Genomic DNA, 24,558 nt, shown 5'->3' with positions numbered 1-24,558 from the left:
GACACAGAAAAACAATACTGTGTTTGACCGTCCTCCTAAATGAATGTGTGTAGAAGTCGCACCAAGTAAATGTAATCACTGTTTGTTCTGATTGTGTTTGGATAAATGTATGTAAGGTTGAATTCCCAGGCATGAAAACAGTCAGCCATCATTCTCTTCAGAAAGACTTTCTATTTTAGGGGGGAGAATTATAATAGGCTTGGGATAAAGAAGTGTAATAGAAGAGAAAAATTCACTGAGCAATTACTTTTTCTAATACTTCGTACAACATAGGCTGAGGTAGGCTCTTATAGATGGTGCTTCTGCAAATAGGTGTATTGTTGCTCTGAGCCTGTTTGCTCGTTCTTTTCCCATATATGCATTTTGTTTTTCGTTTGTCTCCCCACGTAAAAGAGAGGCAGAACCATTTTCCTTCCTTAGTTCCCATCTCGGGATATGAATTGGTGAGGTACTTTTCTTAGAATTAAATAAGATTGCCAAATATCCTCTTGATCTCTTGTCTTTCAGCACTATGTCCTTGAATGAAATGTACATAATTAACGGATTCAAGCAGTCGTATTTAATGTTCTGACTTGAATTGCCAGTTGTTGCTACCTTTATTACAATATGCAGCATTTCCAAGTCACGTATTAATCCTATGATTTTCTTTATTTTCAGTCTGGAAGGATGAATTCTGAGTATATAGTCTCTTCTACAAGGGTCTATCTTTTTTTCCCTAGTACCTGCAGCTGTTTCAGTTGCTTCAGTCAAGATTTTGTTTGCTTTACTGACTTTCAGAGACAGAATCACAAAATTGTAAAGGTTTGAGTCCAACCTCTCTGCTAAAGCAGATTCCCTGGAGCGGGTTACACAGGAAAGCATCCACCATCTGGCTATCCAGAGAAGGAGTCTCCACAACCTCTCTGGTCAGCCTGTTCCAGTGCTCTGTCACCCTCACAGGAAAGATGTTTTTCTTCATGTTCATTTGGAGTTTCCTGTGTTCCAGTTTGTGCCTGTTGTCCCTTGCCCGGTCACTAGGCATCACCAAAAACAGCCTGTCCCCATCCACTTGACTTCTACCCCTTAGGTATTTATACATATTGATAAGATCCCCCCTTAGTCTTCTCCAGACTGAAGAGTCCCAGGTCTCTCAGCCTTTCCTCGTAAGGGAGATGCTCCAGGCCACTCATCTCTGTGGCACTCCACTGGACTCTCTTCTAGTAGCTCCCTATTTTTCTAGGTCTGAGAAGCCCAAAACTGGACACAGTACTCTAGCGGTGGCCTCACCAGCGCGGAGTAGAGGGGGAGGATCACCTCCCTCTACATGCTGGCTACATTCTTCTTAATGCTGTTGACCTTCTTGGCCACGAGGCCTCGCTGTTGGTCAAGCTGTTCCCTTACAAAAAAGATTTTATGTAGCACTGATTCACAATTTAAACACTGACTAATGGAAATTAAAAAGAATGCATTCGTAGAATTCTTACTTGGGTTATGTTGGAAGAGACCGTAAAGTCCATCCACTCACTGGATTAGGCTGCCCAGGGCCCCCTCCAACCTGGCCTTGAGCACTTCCAGGGATGGGGCATCCACAGATTCTCTGGGCAGCCTATGCTACTGCCTCATTACTCTCTGAGTAAAGAATTTCTTCAAAAAACCTGAATCTTTTAGTTTAAAGTCATTACCCATTGTCTTATAACTACAATCTGATAAGTCGTTCTCCAGCTTTCCTGTAGGTAGTTTTAGGTACTGGAAAGCCTCAGGGACGTCTCCCCAGAGCTTTCTCATCTCTAGGCTGAGGAACCCCAACCCTCTCAGCCTCTTTTCATCCGAGAAGTGCTTCAGCACACTGAAATAATCACAGTGTCATCCTGGTTTATTTGTCATTGCTTTCACTTATTTACCATATTACTGCATTTAACATTTGAAATAATAAAAAGATGACAATTCCAAACTATCGAAGTAACCGATTTTGGCATTTTATGCTTCTTGCATTTATTCATTGAGATAGTTATTTTATTGACAAGCATTTCAGCAAAAAGGTATCAACAGTGGTGCAGGAGACTTCCCTAATTGTCCCTGTATGTCGCTCATTGCGCAGTAAAAACAACTTGTTTCCTCTCCTTTAATTGGGTATCTCACAGGTACCAACTGCATCAAATGCAAACTTAACTTTCCAGTAGTGGAAGTGAGACCTCCAGCGTGTGGTATTTTGTTTCTGGGCTTTTTTGTTAAGTCACAAATTCTGGGATTGACATAGTGGCAGTCACCTTGGCATCTAATGAGAAAACAGTATCTCAGTTCTTAAAATCACTCTTTCTGGTATTGTTTACTGGCACTAACAGAAACTTATAACGCTTTTCCTAAGTCATAGGAAAAGGGAATGGTGACTCTGGCAATGAACTGGATGTTTTTAGAAATTATCTCAAATTAAATGGAAAAAGGATTTTAAATTTGCAATGTATAATTGTGAGTACAACTGTTACTCCTTCCCAGGGAAGGCAGAATGTTTCAAATAACACTAGAAGTCCTTTCCTTGATTAGACAAATGCTAATTCTGTTGTGTTATTATAAAATGTTCAACTTTCTACAGTGTTCCTCTGCTGTTTTTGGAAGTGAAAAATAGGGTTTTTTTCAAAGAAGTACACATCTAGGGAATGGCCCCTAGCAGCAGAAAGGAATGATCTTGAACCTGTCTGTAAGTTAGTTTTGTACAGCTGTATTCTAAATCATTCTGAATATCCTGATGTGAATCTGTCTGTCCTTTTCGAAGCCTTCAGGAGATTTCACTATCTTGTCCATCTGTGAGCACAGTTTTTGTTCTAGACCTAGAGCCAGTCCCTTTCCTGTCCAGTTTTATATTCTTATCCATGAAGTCTATAGGAAACACAAAACACTGTTCAAGACGTCTCACTCTTTCTCCGCTCGCCTTAATAGAAGGAACTGTAGCAGCACTGATGCAGCGATGCAGAGAACGCTCTCTTCTCCCATAGCATGCATGAAAGAATGACCAAAGGACAAGAAAATACATCTAATTCCTTCAGCTATAATAGCCAGCTTTCTGCAAGGTAAAGAATCAGCCTTGTATCTGCTCCCATGTCAGTGGTATTAGGTAATTCATCAGTCTTCATTTAGGTGAATACTCAGGAACGTTTTCTCTTCATACAGATTCATCAGGGAGAAGGAAGAGGCAACAGCTTTACTAAATCCCTTTAACTTGAAAAGAAACTTTAAAAAACAAAATAATAATATGGCACTTTTGAAATGTAGTGGAAGTTCTGAGTAAGCAACTGAGATTTTTTCATTAGGTACTCAGGTGTATTAGGAAAGTGGAGTCAGGGCAATGGTTTCAACAGATGAATCAAAGGCATCATGACAATATGCATCCTATTTCAAATATTTCTAAAAGTCTATATAAAGAATACTTAAGAATACTTGCAAGTTTATTAGTATGATAGGAACTTAGAACAGATTGCAGAAAGTTGTATCTCAGTACAGTAATATAGTTATTTTTTGTATAAGTGTTTTCCAGATGCTATAATCAATATGGTGAAGTTAGAAATTAAGTTTTGTATATAGAAAGTGCGAGTTCATCTTTAAAAGATCTTATCTTAATAGTATTAGTATTTAGAATGGTATTTTTTGGTAATTTTATTTAGAGCCTTTGAGTTAAAACAGTGTTTGCAAAAGAGAAAATGCTTCTGTGGAGTATAAAACAAAAATAAATGGGTTAAACTTCCTGCCTTCTCAGAACCTTAAACAGGATCCAATACTGAGTGTTAAGTATACAAAGAATAAAACTAACATTCAGTTTCTAGAGGGAAGGGAGCTCTCGCTCAAAGAAAGCTGTTTAGGTCTTTTTGCAATAATGTTTGTAATGTTTAGCTTTAATACAAATTTTCAAACACGTTATTTTACGTTGTTCTAAACTCATATAAAAATAAAACCAAAATCTAGTTCATGGTACAATACTGGGAAAAAGGAATGTCTAAATTGCTCAAATGTATTTTTCATGTCTCCTTCAGTATTTCTAGATTTTTCAAGTGATCGGTGTGATGTTTCTACATGCACTCTTCTGTCTTATTGTAAATTCCTTAATTGTTGCATTAAATATTGCCAGAATATGTTGAAATACATCTTATGACATGACTTGACATTTTCAGTGGGGGGGAGAAAAAGCAGGATATTAAGCAATTTTCTAAAACACAGCATTGTTCTGTGTTTACAGTAAATGTAGCACTGGGTATTTAGGAAAATCAAAGTTGAGCTTGTTTAATAGCCTTACTTCTCAAGGGCATCAAGAATGGGTCTCTTTGAATGTCTGCAAGAAAATTTGAGGAACTTCTTACAGATTCTATAAATTTTTCTAAACTTTGTATAACTTTTCCTGGTGATTTAAAAAGTGTTTTTCAGGGTCACTTCCTTGCTTATCATTGCTTATTAATTTGCAGAAATCTTGTCTTTTGAAAGTAGCTCAGAGTGTGCACTGGGGAAGTCTTCTGAGTCCTTGCCTGTTTTCTCTACAGACAACCTTGCTTTGTCTTGATCTTCCCCCCACAAATTCTTATTGCAATGTTTCTGTCTATAAGACACTAAAATCCTCTAGAAATTTGTGGCTTCCAAACTGGGCTGGAAGATCCGTGAGAGGGACTTCCAGACCATGTATTCAAACATTTTTTACTTCTAGGAGAAGAAGATTTTTTCTTCATTCACTTTGAAGACATATGGAAAAAAAAAATTGCTGCTATGAACAATCTTGGTTTTTTTTGTTTTTTTTGTTTTTTTGTTTTTTTAATTAGTGTTTCACATGGTGTTTTATTGATAATTTGTTCAGTAAGAAAACTGAATTGCTTTGAAAACAAAATTTGATCTTGGATCTTGCCTCTTTGTTGAGAGAAAAAAAAAAAAAGACAACTAACAAGGGGAACACCTTTAGTTATATATTTCCCACTCAACAGAAAATAGGGGACATTTGTCTGCAGTCATCTGTACCAATGTCTGTTCCACAGTGCTTATTAAAAGTTGTGCGCGAAACTGTGTGCATGCTGAATTGGTGATTTTGCCTTCCACGCTAGGTTTGTGTCTGTCTGTGGAGCTTTCTTACTTCATTAGGTAGTGGAGAAACATAAACCAAGGTCCTCTAACTCTGGCTAAAAGTGACCCACATATGTTTATTGTAATTTTTTGCAGGATTTTTGTTCATATATAGATCTTTCCTAGCAGGAATATAATTCTAACTTCCACAGACCTTCACTTTGCTCAGGTCACTTTTATAAGAGGTCAGGACTCCAAGACATCTTCTCTAACTGTTCTGATTTTATGTGGCTAGATTAATCTTCTTAGTTTCTTTTGCCGTTGATGAAGGTATGCCCAAAGCATGTTTACTTTGTTTGCTTTTCCTGCAACTTTTTAGGAACTGATCCCACTCATACTGTGTACAGCCTGCCTCCATCCTGAACCCAAAGAGAGAGATCAGCTTCTACACATACTGTTCAATTTGATCAAACGACCAGATGATGAGCAAAGGTGTGTTTGCATTTGTGTGTTGCGGGTCAAGAAGGAACATTTTTTTTTCCTTTGTCAAAGAAACAGAACTAATAGAAACTGGAAATTATTGGATGATTTTAACCAGGTTTCTCTTCAGCTGTTATTTCACTGCTGTGATGTTTACAAATTTGTGTGGACTTTGAGACTGCATTTTCATAAACTGTACTTTCTAGTTACTGAAATTCAAGAATGAGGTAAGCTGCAGTGTAATGTTTCTTTTGCTTAAAGATGATCTGGGATGTTCTCTGTTAAAATAAGCTTTAAAATCATAATTCTTAGTGACTGTATTTACAGGAATCAAAGCAGTTGTTTTAGTGTATCTTAATTATCTATATGGTTGTAAATTAACTACCATGTGTCGTGTGGGAAAATAGTTTGAAAAAATAGCATTCTTTCTATCTGTTCAATACTATGGTAGCAGTAAAAATTCAATAGACTGAAGCGATTATTTAACTTTGACAAGTGTTAAGAGCTTTGTTTTACTTGAGACTTTGGAACAAAGAGTACTTTCTACTGTGTTTTATAAATATGGTTATTTCTTTTAGTCAGAAGAAGTCTGATTTTTATACCAGCATTAGCAAGATTATCCTTAAGGTTGAAAGACAGTACGTGAGCTGGTTGTGTCATCTTCACTAATTATGAAAAGATTTTTCATATCTGGAGATGTACAGCTCTTCTATTATTTTCATTACAAGATGTTTGGCAAAGCTTCTGTATCTTCTGTTGCTCTATTCTGTCTTCAGACAAAACTGGTTTGAATGAAATAAATGGAAAGTGTTTCTTTTGAAGATTCTCTGCAACTCGAGTGGTCTGATCTTTTTCTAAATTTTTTCCATGGTAAAACTTCTGGCATAAATAAAAACAGCTTGTAGTACAGGAGCACCGTGCAGATTGAAGTTGCATCAAGAAGTGCTCCCCGTTCTACTTCCAATTCATTAGAAATTTTCTTCTGAAAATTCTGCTGTTAACTAAAATGTTTTGGATGTCCCATGCAGACTGTGAAGCTAAGATTGTTTTGTGATTGAGAGGGGAGGGAAGTTGCATTTCACTTGTAATCTCTTGTAGTTTATTTGTCACAAGACTTGGCCTGTCAGGTTGATTTTTCGATTTACCTGTTCAGCTGCTTATTATGTCCAGTGGCTAAGAAAGAAGAAAGTCCAAGTTGCTTTTTCTTCCAAGTTGTTCATTCTTTGTTGTGAATAGAGATTTATATCTAAGACTAACTTGCTTTCTCTAGAAATTTGGGGAGAATGTTCTGTCACACGTTCCAGGGATTCTGACAGAACGTGCCATATATGCATAACATAATTTACACACACAGAAATTGTGGTTGGTTTTAGTGTAGTCATAGCACCTGACTGAAGAATAAGTAACATTCTGTAAAATCAGATAAATTTTGAAAAAAACTTAGAGGATGCTTTTTCAGAACTCATTTCAGTCACTTTGTTATATGTTTATGTGAAAGTATATTATTAATTCCTGCTTTTTATCCAAGTAAGTTTAGGTAATGTTTTAGCAGTCTTGTGCACTATGCAATGGGCAAAGATATTCATATTTGACCACCAGAACAATTACGTTAGTAAGCTCTTAACATTACTCAGTCACCTTTTGCCATGCTGTACGGGCCTACGTTCTACATTCAAATAGCAGATGATAAAAAGTTGACTTAGTTTGTTAAATAAGAGACACGTTTATAATAAACACATAAAAGTAAGCCTTCTGTTTACTATAAATAGTTGGCTTATAAAGTATGTTCATGGTTACGTGGAAAGCTTGTGTTATACTTGCTTCTGTGGAAGACATTTTTGTGCTTGCAGATGTAGCATTTCGCCATAGTTTTGTATGTTTGTTACATTTGACAAGCCCACTTTCAACCCGAAGGCTCTGCATGTTAATACGCTATTGGGATTTTCTAAACGCATATAAAATTCTCTTCTGAAAAAGAACAAATATGTCATAGTTTTACTTCTGTTTGGACAATTACATTGTTTTTGGAAGCCAGGGAGCCGTGAAGAAAGCAGATTAGCAGTAAGGTCTTCTATGAAAAGGTTAAGACATAGTTTGTAATGTGACCTTTTGAGAAGATCTGCAGGTAACATATGTAGAAATAGCACTCTTAATGAAGTCAATACATCATGCTTAGTGTGACTAGTATGTCTTTTCATAGGCTATATAATACCATCTTGCAGAATGCACATAACTGAAGAACATACTACAGAAAACTCTAGTAAACAAGCTTTCAATACAGGAGCGACAAAAGACTGAACTGTGTATTATGAAATTGAATTGCTTACCAGTGCATACAACCACTTAACAAAACCTCAGGAAAGAGTTAAGAATTATTAAACTGTGTTCTGCTCTAACTCCCACCATGTTCCTTTAGACTCATTTTTTTATTTTGCTTTGCTTTCTGCACTGACGAAGCAAAGTAGTGCTCTACTGAGTAGTACTGATTAGCTTGATGTTCCTCTTTAGCAGATTGTAAGTGGTAGTCTGAAGAGAGCTATTTGAAGAAAGCCTTCCGGCACCATGTTAACGAAAGGGGTCATCATGACAGTAACAAGAAAGATGTTCCTCCAGTCTAGGCTGCAATTTTTGCAGTAGCTGAGTGTTAACAAACTTTGTTTCAATGACCTAGCACTGAGAACTTTACTCCCTTTCCTTCCTTTGAAGTACTAGTGGTTGTCCTATGCTTCTAGGATGGTTACAGTAAAATATTTAACACGTTATTTTTTGAATACTTTTGTAAAATCTAAAAGTTCCCAACTTTATCAGCAAGGCAAAAAAAGAAAACAAAAAATATACTGACTTGACTTAGAGATTTCATGAAACACTTTTGAGAAGGCTTAGTGTAAAACAATGAATTTTCTTTCCCTTCTTCTGCAGTAGATTTCAGGTGGTTGTTGTATCCTCCTATTTGCTATTAATACGTTATGAAAGTATGTTCTGTTGCCCAGTTATGAGATTAGGTGAGGTGTGTAGATCAAGAGCCAAAGGCACTTTATTATCTCTTTTGTATGTTGTAGAATTTGCAGTTGCCACAAGCTTTTGTCTCCATATTGCTATCACAAATCAGCTTTTGATTTTGATTGATTTCTTGAACCTTATCTAATCATCTATTTGGTTTTCCCTGAACCTTTTTACCTTGTTCAAAAATGATAACAGATTAATCATTATTCAGTTTCCATGAGGTAGTAATGAACAAATTCACAGTGTTATTCTAATCTTACTGTAAAGATGATAAAATGAGTATCTCTAGTCTATGTATTACCATTTAAGACTACTGATATAAGTTCTGATGTAAGAACTAAAACTAGATAGAACTGGTAAGTTGCATGCAAAGTTGACGTGATTCCAATCCTATTAGCAGGAGCAATAACAAACTCAAAAACCCTTGCAAAATAAACACTCATTAAATGGAAGTTAAAATATCACAAAGTACAGATTTGCAGATGCTTGTAGTTTGATCTCATTTTGCCTCAGTGGGTGTAAAAACAAACATTCTCCCATCCCTTCAAGCTTCCTTATTTTGCAATAAATTGGTCTGTCTCTAATCTTTCTGTATACATCCACTTTTTAGTATAATTTTACACTCCACAGTATAAATAAAACCTCATTCTATGTATAGCTACCTGTGAGGAAGGCAGTTCTTCAAGCACCTTGAATGTAGAGAAGATAATGGGACAAACAATGAGGGATTTTTCACCTCATGTGTTTCTTACTCAGCTGCTTTCATTGACTGGTCATGTGGTCCACTTATATTTTAAGGTTTTTGGATCTCAGTAGTAAATAATAAACATATTGGAGTCAGTATTTTTTATCTCTTAAATATTTGTCGAAACATGAAATGTATTTATATATCTCTGATTTCCTGCAAATTGAGGAGAGTTTTCTTTTCTTAAAAGACAATTATTTTTTTTCAAAAGCAAGAATATAAATAAAATTACTCAGGTGATCATAGATATTACTGGTTAATTGCATTCCTTTTTAATTATTTTCATCCTTTAGAGGATTTCTGACAAGAGTCCAGTATGTTGGAAGAGATGACAGTAACTTGCACATTGGGATATTACAAAATCATTTCATGAAAGAATTAAATTACTTTAAAAGTTATTAAAACCAACAGATGGTTCTAAATAGAAGCCATAGGTAGTGTTAAGTAACTTAGATCCATTTATTGCATGGTGAATCATAGTATTCAGAAATAAGATGTAAATCAGAGATTTAGTCAAATTCTCAAATCCAGATATTAGGAAATAAGTACTCAGAGACTCCCAAATTCGATATTCTCAGGTCTGGTTCATGGAGTTTTGGATCTTCCAAGTTTCTGGAAAAGAAACATCAAACAGAGAACAGTATATCAGCTTTCAATTTGAGATTTAGTCAATATGTATGGTGTGAGATTTTGAATCTAAATAATTACCTGTTGCCTGATGGTATCTCCTTTTCCTAACGTAAAGAGTTGAGGCATCATATATTATAGAACTTCTCATTGTCAGCAAATTAAAGTTTTTAATTTGTGTTTTCAGGCAGATGATACTGACCGGCTGTGTGGCATTTGCCCGACATGTTGGACCAACGCGTGTAGAAGCTGAGCTTTTACCACAGTGTTGGGAACAGGTGACAGCTTATTTTGTGCTTTACACACAATGTAAATTAGTTACAACTTCATAGATGTTGAGTTGTTCAAAGTGACTGTTCAAAGTATTCTTCAGAAAGATGTTTGGATGCTCTTTGACCTCATGATATATGCATTGTTATGGCATGGAAAAGAATTCAGAAACAGAAAATTTGAGAGGTTTCTCTGGAGGTGTAGTTACTTGCACGTCACATACCTGCATGCATTATATCGAAATGCAGATATTTGTGCACTTTCAGCATTGTTACCCAACCTATTGCCAAGCAGGAGCGTTTATAAATTTCACACAGTCATCTCCAGACCACTGGGATTCCACTGTCATTCAGATGTCATTTACTGATTTCATATTGAAGTGATGAGTCCTTGGAGCAGTGTCCACGCTTCAGCCAGCTTAAATTCTTAAACAGAAAATTAAAGATCAAAGTAGTCTGAAATGAGTGCCCTGTAGATGAATGTATTGTAAGCCTGAAGCTTACATGTGAATTCCAGAATCCCAGTGACCTTTTCCACAGGTGTAATAAATTAATAGAATACCAAACTGAACAACCAAACTGAAAAGCTCGTTCTCTTTCATCTGAGATACAGAAGGAGACCAACATGAGTTCAGGTAAAAAAAATTTTTGTTTTCCTGCAATGAAAGAAAAGGGAATTGATTGCTAAAAAGATGCTGAACGATTAAGCCATGACAAGAGTGGTAATGCTTGCTCTGATTACAGTCTTTCTGTTATGGTATTTGTCTACTGTTTCTCCATATGCATAACTTAGCCCTTTCTGTTTTGCGATGACGTTCAATCTTTAATAAACTTAATGCTTTCTGACTGTCCAATTTACATGTTAAATGCGTAATTTGTGTGACATTTGTGTAATTAGATGCATTACCTGTTTGACTGATGTATCTACTGAGTAAAGAAAAGACCGGTAGCAGTTGAGCATAAACCAGTTTGTTTTCTTAGTCCTTCTCATGAGATTTAAAGAGAGTTTAAAGGAACTAATCTCACTTTAGGAAGAGCACATCTTCATTATAACATTTTCATAATTGCTGATGCACAGGAGAAACCAGTCCAACTGTATCGGTGCCACCTATCAGGCTGCCAAGCCATATGACATCATGCTTTTACTTAATGCAGTTTGCCAGGCTTTGTTTGCAGTACTGAAACCAGGTCAGCGTTTTCTCTAGTAAATACCAGCTAAATCTCATTGCCACAAAACTGAGATTGTAGAAAGAACTCAAAAATACAGTATAGTTTTCTACCGTCTTTCAGTGATGTCTTAGTCATGAGAGGCTTAGTATAGTTGGACCCCAGTCAAAAACTACTTAGAGATATAAAGGACTAGGGCATCAGAAAATATTGCATTTCTGTCTATGCATTTGAAGCTCAGAGTAATCAGGCTGGTCTCTGCCATTTTTTTTTACCTGCTCTTCACAGCTGTACATGTATGCAGGCTTACTCATCTGTGTTTAGTGTGTAGATGCTAAAAGTTTCCTAAGAAATTGTAACCAAGTAATTGGCATCTAAAAATACAATACTGCTAAATAAAAAATAAAAAATAAAAATAAATTAAAAAAAAAAAAAACAAAGGAAAAGAAAAGGAAAAGAACTGATAACCAATTTACCGTTATGTTTACATTCTCGTGGACCAATAATCTTCTCTGAATGAAAACCTTTATAGAAATTTGAGTAGTTTCTTTCCTTTTTCTTTCCACTACGTCAGTATGGCTTAGCAGTATATTGAAAACATATCACCTGTGTTTTATTGTGCAACCATCAGCTCTCTTCTCTCTCTGACCACTAAGGCTGATTTCCAAGATGTAAACTTCTTTCAAAAACAAGGCAGAATTTTCGTATGGCCTTTCAGTGGAAAGAGGAGGCAGGCAGCATGGGAACAAGAGGTTCTTAAGAACAGGAGCTGTTTTCAGGCGCATCTTGGAAACATGACGTCTTTGTTTAGACTTGGAAACTGAACTTTGAAAGAATGCAAATACTACTTGGCTTAGTACCTGTGTCCTCTTCTGACCCTTATTGCTCAGCAGGACCTGGGCAGTTGTGCTACAATGGTTGGCTCAGATCACTAGAGGGCACTCTTGTAGTTCTTAGGTGAACGTCTTTACTTCGTATACATACATGCTTCCCAGAATGTTCTCTTACTGTAAGCTCCCATTTACAGGACAACTAGAGGAGGCTTGTATCTGCCTTGCCTTTATGCCTCAGTACAAGAATTTGAGGCCGCTTCATATGCGTGTGCAGCTTCTACAGGCACAGCTAATGTTTATCTAAGAGGTGCACACATATCCTTCTATTGTAGTTCATACTAACCACATTTTAAATGCTGGTCACTGCAAAGCAAATAACCATTCTTTTTTTCTTCACTAGATCAATCACAAATACCCAGAGAGACGGCTACTGGTAGCAGAATCTTGTGGAGCACTAGCACCTTACCTTCCTGTAAGTATTCATTCTGACCCTTTATACTTCTTGTGAAACCAAGGTTAAAATCTGCTGCAATACTTGAATATCCATTAGCTTTTTAAAATAAGGTGGTTCTTATACGTAGACAGGAACATTATGTTCTACTTTGTCACACGTATGAAATTCAGTAAAGAGAAAGTGAATTATAACAAAGGAAGGCAGGTTGGTCTGGCTATAAAATGTCTTGACCAGTATGGCTTGAGCAAATTTTCATAGTTTCAGTAAAAATGAAATAAAGGTAGTTAGGATCAATCAAGGAAATCACCACTAAAAAAATAATTGGCATGCAGTAACAGAGTTCTTTAGATACTGTGAGATGTTTAAAGTGAAGAGTACTGCTAGTCAAAAGCTGTAGCAGAGATTAGTCAGTGACAAACTGGAATCTGAAGCTTCAGAGGAAGATGAAAATAACCAAAGTTAAAAGCATGCTTCTCAAATTTAGCAATGGAGTGATTAAAGATTCTGTTTTAAGTACATCATGCCAAGTCTGGGTCTATAGTAGCTTTTTGCTGTTAGTTATTTTTGATATCCATGCTTCCATGTTAGTTAAAAGACTCCAGTTCTTTGCTTAGTAGAACAAAAGACTGATGAGGCTACTAGCACTTTATTTTCCTTGGTCTACTATTGTCACAGCTGAATGTGTATTTTTAATTAGGAGATTCATGGCTGTTGAAAGGGATTGTTGTTTGTAAGCACTAACAGAAATGCAAATCGTTTATAAAAATTGATACAGACCAGCGTATCTTGTTTCATTGGATTTAACAACTATTTTTCTTCTTTATACACAGAAAGAAATTCGTAGTTCATTGGTACTTTCCATGCTGCAACAAATGCTAATGGAAGATAAGGCAGATCTGGTACGAGAAGCTGTGATCAAAAGCCTTGGCATCATTATGGGATATATTGATGATCCAGACAAATATCAACAGGTACAATTTGAGTTGGATTCTGTATGTATGGAATGTGTTTTATACTTACTTGATGAAGTAAGGAGGGTACATTGTTTTACACGTGTACATTAAAAACTTCACGTTGATGGTTTTGTATTGATGTTGCTTTTTATTGTGTCACTAAGACTGAAAAGAGAGCATACGCTTTCAAATATCATTAGAATCTCAGATGTGAGCCACACAAAGAAGTTTCTTTAATGATTTGTAATTCAAGAGTATTCCACTTCATTGCCCACCTAAGTCTATTAGCCCGTTTGTTGTCACCGCTTGCCGACAGATTAATCTACTGCAATAAAGCTTGCTTGTAGTTCTTCTTAATGTTGGCTGGTAGTATTTCAGGTTCATGAAAGTGAAGAATTTACCTTCCTCTCCTTAAGTTTTTGAAAGTGAAACAATGAAAACATGTTTGTATAAATGCTGATGACTGCTAGCGGGATCATTGGACTGTTAAACTTTATGGATAAGGTAGGAATACATGTTGAGAGGCCTCCATGTACTATTTTGGTTTACTTTTTATTAGTGTAAAAGTCTAGTCTGTGTATGCTTTGCACAGTAATCCTTAGAATAAATTGTAGGAAAAGTAGTTAATTTTCTTGTTATTTCTTCCAGGGCTTTGAACTGCTGCTTTCAGCTTTAGGAGACCCTTCAGAACGTGTAGTTAGTGCAACACATCAAGTATTTCTACCTGCTTATGCTGCCTGGACAACAGAACTGGGGAACTTACAGTTCCATCTTATACCTACGCTGCTTAGTAAAATTGAAAAACTGCTCAGGGTATGTCTTTAGCTATTTCTACGTTGGAGACTTCTCTTTGTAGCTTTATTATGTATGAGTTCTATGAGGGAGAAATTTTCTGGAGATTTTTCTTAACTTTGCTTTGATAGGGGAAGAAAACAAAAAAAAACCCAAAACAAAACAAAAAAAAAATAATCAAATTCTTCTCCAATATTATATTGCTTTATACCCAATTAATGTACAGTTCAGAAAGCATTTTCTTGAGCTTGTGACCAGATGGTGCCTGTTAGTCTGAATGCATTTGTCCTGTATTTAAATTGTGTCACATAGTGTTGCTTTTAATAAAGTGCAGCCTTTATTGCACGTAAGAAAAGGTGTAGTTGAATGGTTTAATTACATGATATGCAGTTTGCATCAGTTTTGCTGCACACGTTTATTTTGGTAGATATCAGGAAAGTTCTGGAAAGTAGGGTAACTCTGACGATATAACCAAGATGCTTATTTTCACAACACGTTTGACTCGCTCAGTTTTCAGATGCACTGATCCTTGAGACCAAGGAATCCTGTTTTCAAGATGTGCCTAAATTTGCTCTTTCTGAGTATCACTGTGTTCAGTAATGTGAATCACTCAATGCCAATGACTATATTGCTGGCTTCTCTTGAGAAGTGACTCAAGAATGACAAGAGTGTTTGGATTGTAACGCCAAGTACTGTAATGGTCAGGATAAAGGACCATGTAATGAGTGTTTCTGGGGAGTTCATCACAGATGTCTTCGAACTGAAAATTTTAACTGAATTTTATTTGTTTCAGGAAGGAGAACACGGTTTGGATGAACATAAGCTCCACATGTATCTATCTGCTTTGCAGTCACTGATTCCATCATTATTTGCATTGGTGCTACAGAATGCACCTTTCACAAGCAAGGCTAAACTTCAGGGAGAAGTACCGCAAATAGAAGGTACGTCAGTTTCTGTTAAGTGGAATTTTTGGAAACACGGGTGTAATTCAGTTACAAATCAGTATTAAATGCAAAGGGAGAATTCAAGGAATTGTTCACATGTACCTGGAGCTCAAATATACCTCGGATTACTAGATAAACGTAAGTTGCAGGATTCATATATAAGCTTTATTTTTTTTTTTTTAAACACGTCTATAAAATAATAATTTCAGTTCCTGACCTCAGGCAGATTTTTCTAATGTGCCTTTTTTATATAATATTTTCAGATGTAGCAAAAACAGAGAACCTCAGGAAACCTCTGTCATGTTATGAATTTCCTTCAATGTGACTGAGTTGATGGAGAGAATATTTTTTTTAAAGCTAGTTTCCAACATAGGAACATTTGTCATGACCTTTTTTTTCTTCTGTTTTTTTCCTTCTTGGGAAAAAGTCTTTCTACTTCCCTTCTTCATCTCCTCTGCAATTTCATTGCTATGAAAGAAATAAGTCTTAAAAAAAATTCTTGTCATACACGTAACTAGTTACAGACATCAGGTAATTCACAATGAAGAAATATGGAAGTCATAAATATTTACCAAATGACTGCCAGTACTACAAAGGAAAACTAGATTGTATCTTTTAGGATTTTTTTGACTGAGATTTCCGTATTCATTTAGCAGCATTCTATACAGTCCATTACAGGCAAAATGTCTTCTGTGCCCAGTGGCTTATATAATCTTATGAAAGTCTTTCAATGAAGCACTTTGTTGTCCTGATAGACCATATAAATTGTGGAGGGAAAAATAAATGCTTACCTTATGATTTCCCCTGGAAATTTTTTCATATTGGTCTCCCTTAGCAAATCCTTAAATAATGCTTCCTTATTCCATTCTCTCCTATGCCTGAGTCACTTCAGTAATGACAAAATAGATGTGAATGAAATAAAATAACGTTTTTCTTCATTTCATCTCTCAGTATTTCTCTCTACTTCACAAAAGAAACTTTTGAGAAAACAAAGCAGTCCTTAATTAGACTTCCAAAGATTTGTGAAGAACTGTGTTCTACAAATAAACAGTAATAACTCAAGAAGGCTGTCTTTAGAATTAGGGATTTACTGCAATTTTTTTTTTATTATTTGTAAGAAGTGGAAAAAATACATCCTGGTGCAGGAGCTTCACCATCTGTTATGCATCTGTGTAATTATCTTGGCAAACAGAATGATTTCTAAGTGAAGTTAAGTGCTTAAATCAGCACTCCAAGCCTCTTTAACATTTTCTTTTATTACGAATACTTTTTAAGGATTTTGTTGGTACATGGTTTGCTACATGCTGGTAATATTTCTGTATATCAAGAGTTAAAGAATGTTTAACAACCTTACATTTAAAAGGAAATTTAGAAAGGAGCGAGTAGTGTTACGTGCTTGAATGTAAAAATGTTAGACATGCCACAGTGAAGCTCTTTCAGCTGACCTGAGTCATTTGAAGATGAGCACTTTTTCCCTGAATTGCTAGTGTTTAAATAAGGAATTCAAACATTTCAGCCTTTGGTGTAGTCTGACAGTTGCTTCCTCAACACAAGTGGAGGAAACAAACCTCCTGTACTTCCCATGTTTGCACTAACACAGTAGCACTGTTGGAACTGCAAGCTTGTCTTGAATTCCACAGTAGGAAAGATTACATATTTGCCACTTAACGTCTTTGCTGAATAATTTTCAGTATACTTTGCCTAAACTGAATGTAATAAAAGAAACATTGGTGTAGCACACTTTTGACCCTAGGATATTTTTATGGTCTAGAATTTTTTGAGTTCGTTCTTTTTCTTCGTAGATTTTTCTTTTCTCTTGATCCAAACAACTGAGGAGACAGTGTAAAGCGTAGCAGAAGTCAGGAGGCTTTGTCTTGTACTCAATCAACCATAAATCTACAGCGTGATCTCTGGAGTCATCCACGATCTCTGCATTTTCTCTTTTTAGAAATGAAAGTTATGTAGTCTCTTTGGAGTTGGATTTAACTTATGGATTTTTAAAAGGTGATTTGATAACCTTACACAGAATTTACCAAAGAGCTTCAGATTTTAACTTTACTGACATGATTTCCAAGCCATCTTTATCTTGTTTTATTCATGATTGCTTATTCTCTGCTGTCGCAGTCACTAGATTTCCCCGACCTGCATCACCTCTTCAGGATGTGGCTATCATCGTCGGAAGCCGTGAACAATTGGCAGTACTGTTGCAACTTTACAACCATCAGCTAGAACATGAGGGGACCACAGGCTGGGAGACTTTGCTATGGGTAGTCAATCAACTGTGAGTTAATTTGTACCTTACAGTTCCTAAAAGTTGTCAAAACTAATAGTTCTTAATAAATTGTTATGGTTAGGAATGTTTGAACTTCACAGTTTTTAAGTATGATTGTGTTTAAGAATTACTCAATTTTAAAGAGATGATTGGATTTTTTTTATAGTTTTTCTTAAATATCACTCTGAATTGACTTCATTGATTTTATTCAGACGATATTGTCTACCTAATGGATGCATAGACAACTGCTCACTCCAGAAGTTTTTTTCAGCTTTGCCCTACTGTAGGCAATTCTCTGTTGAAGGGAAGTTTCTTGTATTCTGATTATTTCCATAGATATGCTGTTCCTCAGTAACAGATGTTTGAAAATGTATATCAGGCTTTCCTTGAATTTAAACCTTGCTTTCTTCAAGGTTTAGGAATTGTACAGAACAGTTAGATAATTTTACTAGTACTTTATATGTATACTTATTAGCATATACAGTAAATCTCTATTAATATAACTGGAGAGAAACAAAAGATCAGGATAGTGTCTGATATCCTTTTTTTTTCCCTATTTGCAGGTTACCACAGCTTATAGAAATAGTTGGCAAAATCAACGTAGCATCAACTGCCTGTGTCCATGAGTTCTCCAGATTCTTCTGGCGACTTTGTAGGACATTTGGGAAAATTTTTACAAACACTAAGGTAAGGTGGTACCTTAAATGTTATGCCAACATTGTACATTGATAATAAGAATATATTACTGAAATTTTATGGTTTGAGTACTCATGTTTTGTGTGACATTTGTATTTATGTGCCGTACTGATGCTTTTCCTTAAGTACTGCAAAACCTGATGTTTTTAAACCTTAACACGCATCTTTTTGTTGATAAAAATGAGAGATCATTCTCATTCTAGTGATTTCATAGTTTTCTTCCTTCAGAGCAACATTGTGTCCATTGTTTGTACTCCACTGTGTACTTCATTGCTAATTTTAAAATGAATGCATCCTTGCTAAAAATATTTTCACGGCTTATACCTAAATATTTTTATCAAGGATGTATGTCACCTATTTCTCAATAAGTTAATTTTTGAATATTCATTGAGAATATTTTGAAGAGAAATGCTAACACACTGCAATATTATCAAAAGATAAAATTAAACATTTAGCATTCTGTGTTACTGCATGCTGCTTCGGCAGAGACTAAAACCTCTCTCTGATCTTTGAAGATCCCATCTGTAATTTATCTTTACAATTCTTGCTTCAGTAAAAATTACTACAACTGTGTTTTGGAAGACAGCACTCGTTAACAGAGACATGAAGCAAACTCAATATATTACTGATTGTTTTTTACATATAGTATGGTAGAATCATAAAGCCCAACTAAGCAAACTGACAAAAGGCTTCAACTCTTAGCAGTAGGCGTGCTAAATGCTGTTATCTCAGTGATCACTACTGGGTGGGCACTCATTAGAAATTTTTGTTCTCTGTCATACTTTGAATTTTGGTAGATCAGCTGCTCTTCTTAAAGATTCTATTTTTTTCTTTCTGTATCTTCAAAATGTTCTTCTGTCTTAATTTTTGGCAACTTTGATACTAGCAATAAACTTTCTCATGTGGGTTTCATAATCCTTTATGTAGGTAAAACCACAGTTTCAGGAAATACTAAGACTATCTGAGGAAAACATAGGTGAGTGATATTCTATTCTCATGAATAAAATTGATCTTAATAGCAGCTGGAAAAATGTTATTGTCCTGTTCAAATAACATTTTCAGTCCACAGTTCTCAAATTTGTCATTTTTCTTTAATCATAATCTGAATGGAACACTCTGAAGTTGTGCACTGTGTATGTGTTTAAATTAAAAAATAAAATCTTTAATCCAGATATTAGTTAAACATTATTTTAGCATGTGTATGTATGCCTATGTATATACATTCTTTACATAAATGTAAATATATGCATACTTTATATATGTATATATGCAAAATAAATTCTGTAATGTGTTTCATTAGATTCCACAGCAGGTAACGGAGTGCTTACAAAAGCTACAGTTCCCATCTATGCAACAGGGGTCCTTACATGTTATATTCAGGTAGGTTTGTTTTTATGTTTCTTTCTTAGATTTTACATATTATTCTATCAAAACAAACAAACAATGAACACTCACACCACCTTAATGTTCGCTTTGTAAACTTCTAGTGCTCTCATGCATTGAGGATAAATAAATAAGCAGCCCTAAGTCTATTTCAAATCTAAGTTTCCTAAGTACTGCATTTACTACAACATTTAGGTGACGGACATCAGTGTTAAAAGATACTAAATTCAGTAGGTCTTAAGATGACATCAGGCACTGTCGGCATTGCTAACTCTCAGATGTTGACAGCTGCCCTGTGCCTTTATCCAAAATATTAGTTATGTTCAATAAATGGGCTCTTTGCCATTTAGCTGTGGTCTTCGCAAGCCATAATTTTGCAACAGTTTCGAAAATAAACAAGCAGATAAATTGCTATTTTGGGCACAATTGGAGTCTTAAAATCTTAGTGCTATTTAGGTCTAAAATAAACACCCCATAAATAACACTACCTAGTCCTCCAGTAACCAGCAGTTATGAACAGATGTATACATGACTTACAAGGAAAACTAAACCTTTCATCATCTCGCAGATGGACTTGCATTCCTTGCAGTGGACTGTAAGCAATCACTAACTGTCGAGAGCCATGAAAGTGGGTTTCAGTAAACATCTTTGGGGAATTTTGTGCATATAAGTATGCATTCAGCTGATAAAATATAGAAACAGTCTAGAGTTTCCTTTAAACGTTCTTTTTCTAAAAGCATAGTTTGGAAATTCTAAGAAAATTAAGTGCTAAATCTAATCTGCTCTCTCAGTTTGTCTTTTTCATAGCTGAATGTTGTCAAACCATAACAATTCTACTACGTTTGAAATTGTATTTCTTTTAGGAAGAGGACCGCAAGCTGTTAGTTGGATTCTTGGAAGATGTCATGACCATGCTATCGCTGTCCCACGCCCCTCTTGATAGCCTGAAAGCTTCCTTTGTGGAACTGGGGTAAAGAACCTTCGAGCTGATTAAATCTGAATACATTAGAAGCTTTTATTAAAACATGGTAATGTGGCTGTAATTTTATTAACTGTGCTGCCTCAGGGGAAAAATGAGTAGGCTTATGTTTTTCCTCAGTGATAATCTCCCAAATGAATAATGCAGTGTTTAAAAAAAAACCAAAACTTTCAAGCGTAAAAAAAGAAAACCAAGAAAAACTCACACGTGGGAGTAAAAATAAATACAAAAAAAATCCTCACTAAGGAGAAAAGTAGAAATTGATTTACTATCTCCCATATTCTTACTGTATGTTCTCATATGTATTTTCGTTCAATTCGCTATTGCAATATATTGAAATCTATATTCTGAAGAACTTCTAAAATCAACTTCAAAATGCAACCTATTTTCTAGACAGCAGCATGTTCCATGCCCTTTGGAATGGAGTAAATGTTGTGTATCTGTCATAAGGGATAAAAATTGGAGTTTCAGATTTGCTGAGACAGCTTTTTGTAGGAAAAAGATCCACAGAGGTGTGGAGGAATTTTTATTTTTTTTTTCTTTTTTGATTGCTTAAATGTTTTCTTTTAGTGCAAACCCAGCTTATCATGAGTTGCTGTTAACTGTCTTATGGTATGGAGTTGTCCATACTTCAGCTCTTGTTCGATGCACAGCAGCTAGAATGTTTGAGGTAAGTGATACCTAAACTTTTTTTGAATGCTTTTCTGAAACTGCAGTGTATTTTTAAACACTGATTCAGATGAAGTTCTTAAACACTGATTTCAGATGACATATTCTTAAAAATTATGCATGAATTAAATAAGTTGTGCACTGTGTGATGGAGCAGTTGTACAGTTGTTTACCTGTTGTGTTCTCTAGCACATCTCACTGTGTAATTTGTCATTAGCCACTTGCATGATGTTTCTATAGTGACTGTGTGTTCTTTGATCAACTACTGATTTCACTGTTGCATTCTGATTATTGCATGCTGAAAAACATTTTCAGATGAAAATGAATTTCCCGGCAAAGTTGTGTTCAAACCAGAACAAAATAACATCATCAAACGTGTTTGCTTAGGTCCGTAGGTAAACGTAAGCAAGTGTCTCTCTGTGCATTCTAACATTTGCTATCGTTAGTTAAAAGTTACCAGTTTTCAGTACCTTTTTCAGTGTACAAATAGTGCACCTGTAACTGCAGCAAGTTTCCACTGTCACCAAACGGAGTGGTAAAAATGTACATTTTTACCAAAAATAAATAATTGGTGAAATATAGGATTTCTTAATATACCAGTGTGACAACTTCATCTTTTTATTTGCAACAAATTTATAGATGACGAGAGGCTGTTCAATTTAACTAGTAAGTTCTTTATTTCCATACCATGCTCCTGTTCATCAAGTGTTAAAGATAAAAGGCATACCAAAAGACTGGGGCATACACCACTTGCTGAACAAAGGGCATCTTTTTTTTTTTTCATATTTTTGAGAGTAATTTTTTTATAATCAAATTCCATTTTCTTTTATTTTCTTTACATTGTGTTAAGCTTGACTCACTGGTTGGCTTTGCTGTTGACCTCTAGGTGAATGCCAGGTCGTATCCATTTCTGAAAACAAATCTCAAGTCTGCCTTGAGGACAGAAGTGCTTAATGCTACCATTACTTTTCTCTACTGCAACTCTGCTAGTCATTGCAGACAAAGCACTGAACAGTGACTTAAAAACATACTGTGTGACTTCCCTTGAAAGTATCCAACTCTGTCTTGGTTTTTTTCTCTTGTGAAAAGGAGATGGCAATTTTGGTCACCCATAAAACATTTCTTAGTTTGTTTACAATACAAGCACATGGCTTATATTTCATATTTGTAAAAATGTTGTTTCCTTTTTTGTGTAATCATTAACCCAATACACAAAAAACTTCAGTTAATACAAGCTGTTGTCTTGGTTATGGTTTATTTTCCACTGCAAATTGATAATTTTTGGGTAGGTCTGCATGCTACTTGTTTGCTTTCTAATGTATTTCAGTTTTTACTAGTGCATAGGCAACCTCACTGAAGACATTTTTCTCACTGGAAAACTGATTTACTATGTTGCCACTTCATAGCTGCAGTCTGTGCATTTATACATGACAGTATGTGAATTTTGGAAGTCAACTATAGGAAGAGATGGTAGCAGTTCATTTTATTTTGGAGGATTCCTTCACGTGAGGAATTTTTGATGTCTCAGAGATCACTCGCTGGCAAAACACAGCAATTCTCTCAGAAGATAGACAGTAATGATTGGATAACATAGAAGAGTGTGTCTTGAGCTGGACAGCTGTACTTGTACTGCAAAGTTTTAGACCAGTACAGTGATCTGCAGCAGCTCAGGGACTGCTGTGATTTAGGCCTGCCAAATCATTTTATGAAACGCTTACCAGTCTGTTCCGGAGTAAAAGAACATGAGTGATTTATAGCCAATGTATTTTTGCTTGCCCCTGGGGACAGGAAGCTCTGTGCTATAGCTTTTAAGGTGTGGTATATATGAAGTAATGAACGTGCATTCCTTGGGAAGAATCAAAAGAGGATAAAACTTTGTGTTGTCTGTCTCACTGTAGCCTTAAATGCAACGTGGCTTTGCCCATCCAGCTGTTTCCTTTGTGCCTGTGCATTAATGTTTTCTGTCAGTAGTTTCCCATTTGAATGTTGATGCAAACAGATTTGACTGCTGCTGGTTTGAACAGTGAAGCGTGTAGCTGAGTTACAAGCATTGTTGGTCTGTTCAAGGTTAGGAACTCTTTTCTTCAGAATGACTCTTAAATGATTATACATGCTTTTACTTTCTTTAAGACAGAATGATGCTATTTACCATGCTTTACCATGATTAGCAGCCCATATAGTTGTGGAGCTGAGATCACTCTAAGTTGTTTGCTAATTACACAAATTCTAAGAATTCCAGCCTCCAGACTTTTCTCAAAACAAAGATTGGTAAAGAAAACTCATATCCCTGTTTGTCCCCAGTTAAAAACAATAAACATTGTCTAGTTTAGTCAGTGGGAAAACTGTATGGGAGTAAATTTGTTATGGCTGAACAGAGTGCTACGACCTTAGCATCAATCTGAACATGAATACATCAGCCTTATGTTGATGCATCCAACCAGTGCATCAACCTTAAGGTGAATAGGTCAACACTTTATAAGTTGCTGCTACTGTAAATAATTGTGGAATGCATTGATATTAAAATGTAGTAGAGTAGCTGACATTGCTAGTACTTTGTGAGTTATGAGCGTAGGAAGTTGCAGCTTTCTACTTCTGAGATTTTGCAGCAGTAATGCTTACGCAGCTAAACATTTCTCACCCCTGTGCTTCCTTGTCCAGTCATTACCTGTGAGACCATGATATGGTCACAGCATCTGGGTACATAGGCACACACATGTGCACACTCAAATGTTGCTTAGTAGATATCACTGTTTTATATAGAAAGTCTTCTGGAAAGTCAGACTCCTTGCAGTCTTTCGTAACGTTCATGTTTTAAATTCAGTCAGTAAAATTGGAATGCTCAAACAAATAGCATAATGTAAAACTCTAGTTAGAATGTAACTAGTGCTTGGTTTTAGCACTGCATAGATACAGTAAGAGATGCTGCTTTCCCTATGCTTTCCATTTTAACTAATGCAGATTTTAAAAAAGAAAATAAAAAGCAACAACCCGCACCTGTTTTGCTGAAGTGGGAAGTTTAGAATTTGCCATTTTCTAAAAATTAAGTTTATATTATTGTGTTGAAAGGGTATCTGTTTCACATGTAGTTATACATACGTAAAGACATGAGCAGTGCAGTTCTAAACGTAATCAGTTTCCACGTATCTGTGGGTAATGGCATAAATTTCAATGTGATCTCAGTTTCTAATACAATGGATAAGTCAGGTGTTGTCCATTTTCTACCTGGGTAGACCAGCAATTGTAACTTGAGTTGTTACAACATAGACTGCTTGGGTGGCCATT

General features: G+C 35.7%; 1 protein-coding gene across 1 annotated transcript in view; it reads left to right on the top strand.

The window, feature by feature from the left end:
* RELCH (RAB11 binding and LisH domain, coiled-coil and HEAT repeat containing) overlaps positions 1-24,558 on the top strand; it is a 71,377-nt gene that overhangs the window by 34,488 nt on the left and 12,331 nt on the right. Inside the window, exons 11-22 of the mRNA XM_042869005.1 lie at positions 5,390-5,502; positions 10,053-10,143; positions 12,535-12,606; positions 13,419-13,559; positions 14,190-14,354; positions 15,127-15,274; positions 17,402-17,558; positions 18,113-18,236; positions 19,173-19,221; positions 19,546-19,625; positions 20,492-20,598; positions 21,178-21,277. Of these exons, the coding sequence (XP_042724939.1) occupies positions 5,390-5,502; positions 10,053-10,143; positions 12,535-12,606; positions 13,419-13,559; positions 14,190-14,354; positions 15,127-15,274; positions 17,402-17,558; positions 18,113-18,236; positions 19,173-19,221; positions 19,546-19,625; positions 20,492-20,598; positions 21,178-21,277 (1,347 nt within the window). The remainder of the gene's footprint in view (positions 1-5,389; positions 5,503-10,052; positions 10,144-12,534; positions 12,607-13,418; positions 13,560-14,189; positions 14,355-15,126; positions 15,275-17,401; positions 17,559-18,112; positions 18,237-19,172; positions 19,222-19,545; positions 19,626-20,491; positions 20,599-21,177; positions 21,278-24,558) is intronic.

Source organism: Lagopus leucura, unplaced genomic scaffold (genome assembly GCF_019238085.1).
Source record: "Lagopus leucura isolate 7727_CA_CO unplaced genomic scaffold, USGS_WTPT01 Super-Scaffold_100002, whole genome shotgun sequence".
Taxonomy (NCBI): Eukaryota; Metazoa; Chordata; class Aves; order Galliformes; family Phasianidae; genus Lagopus; species Lagopus leucura.
This window is presented reverse-complemented; position numbering and strand designations above follow the sequence as displayed.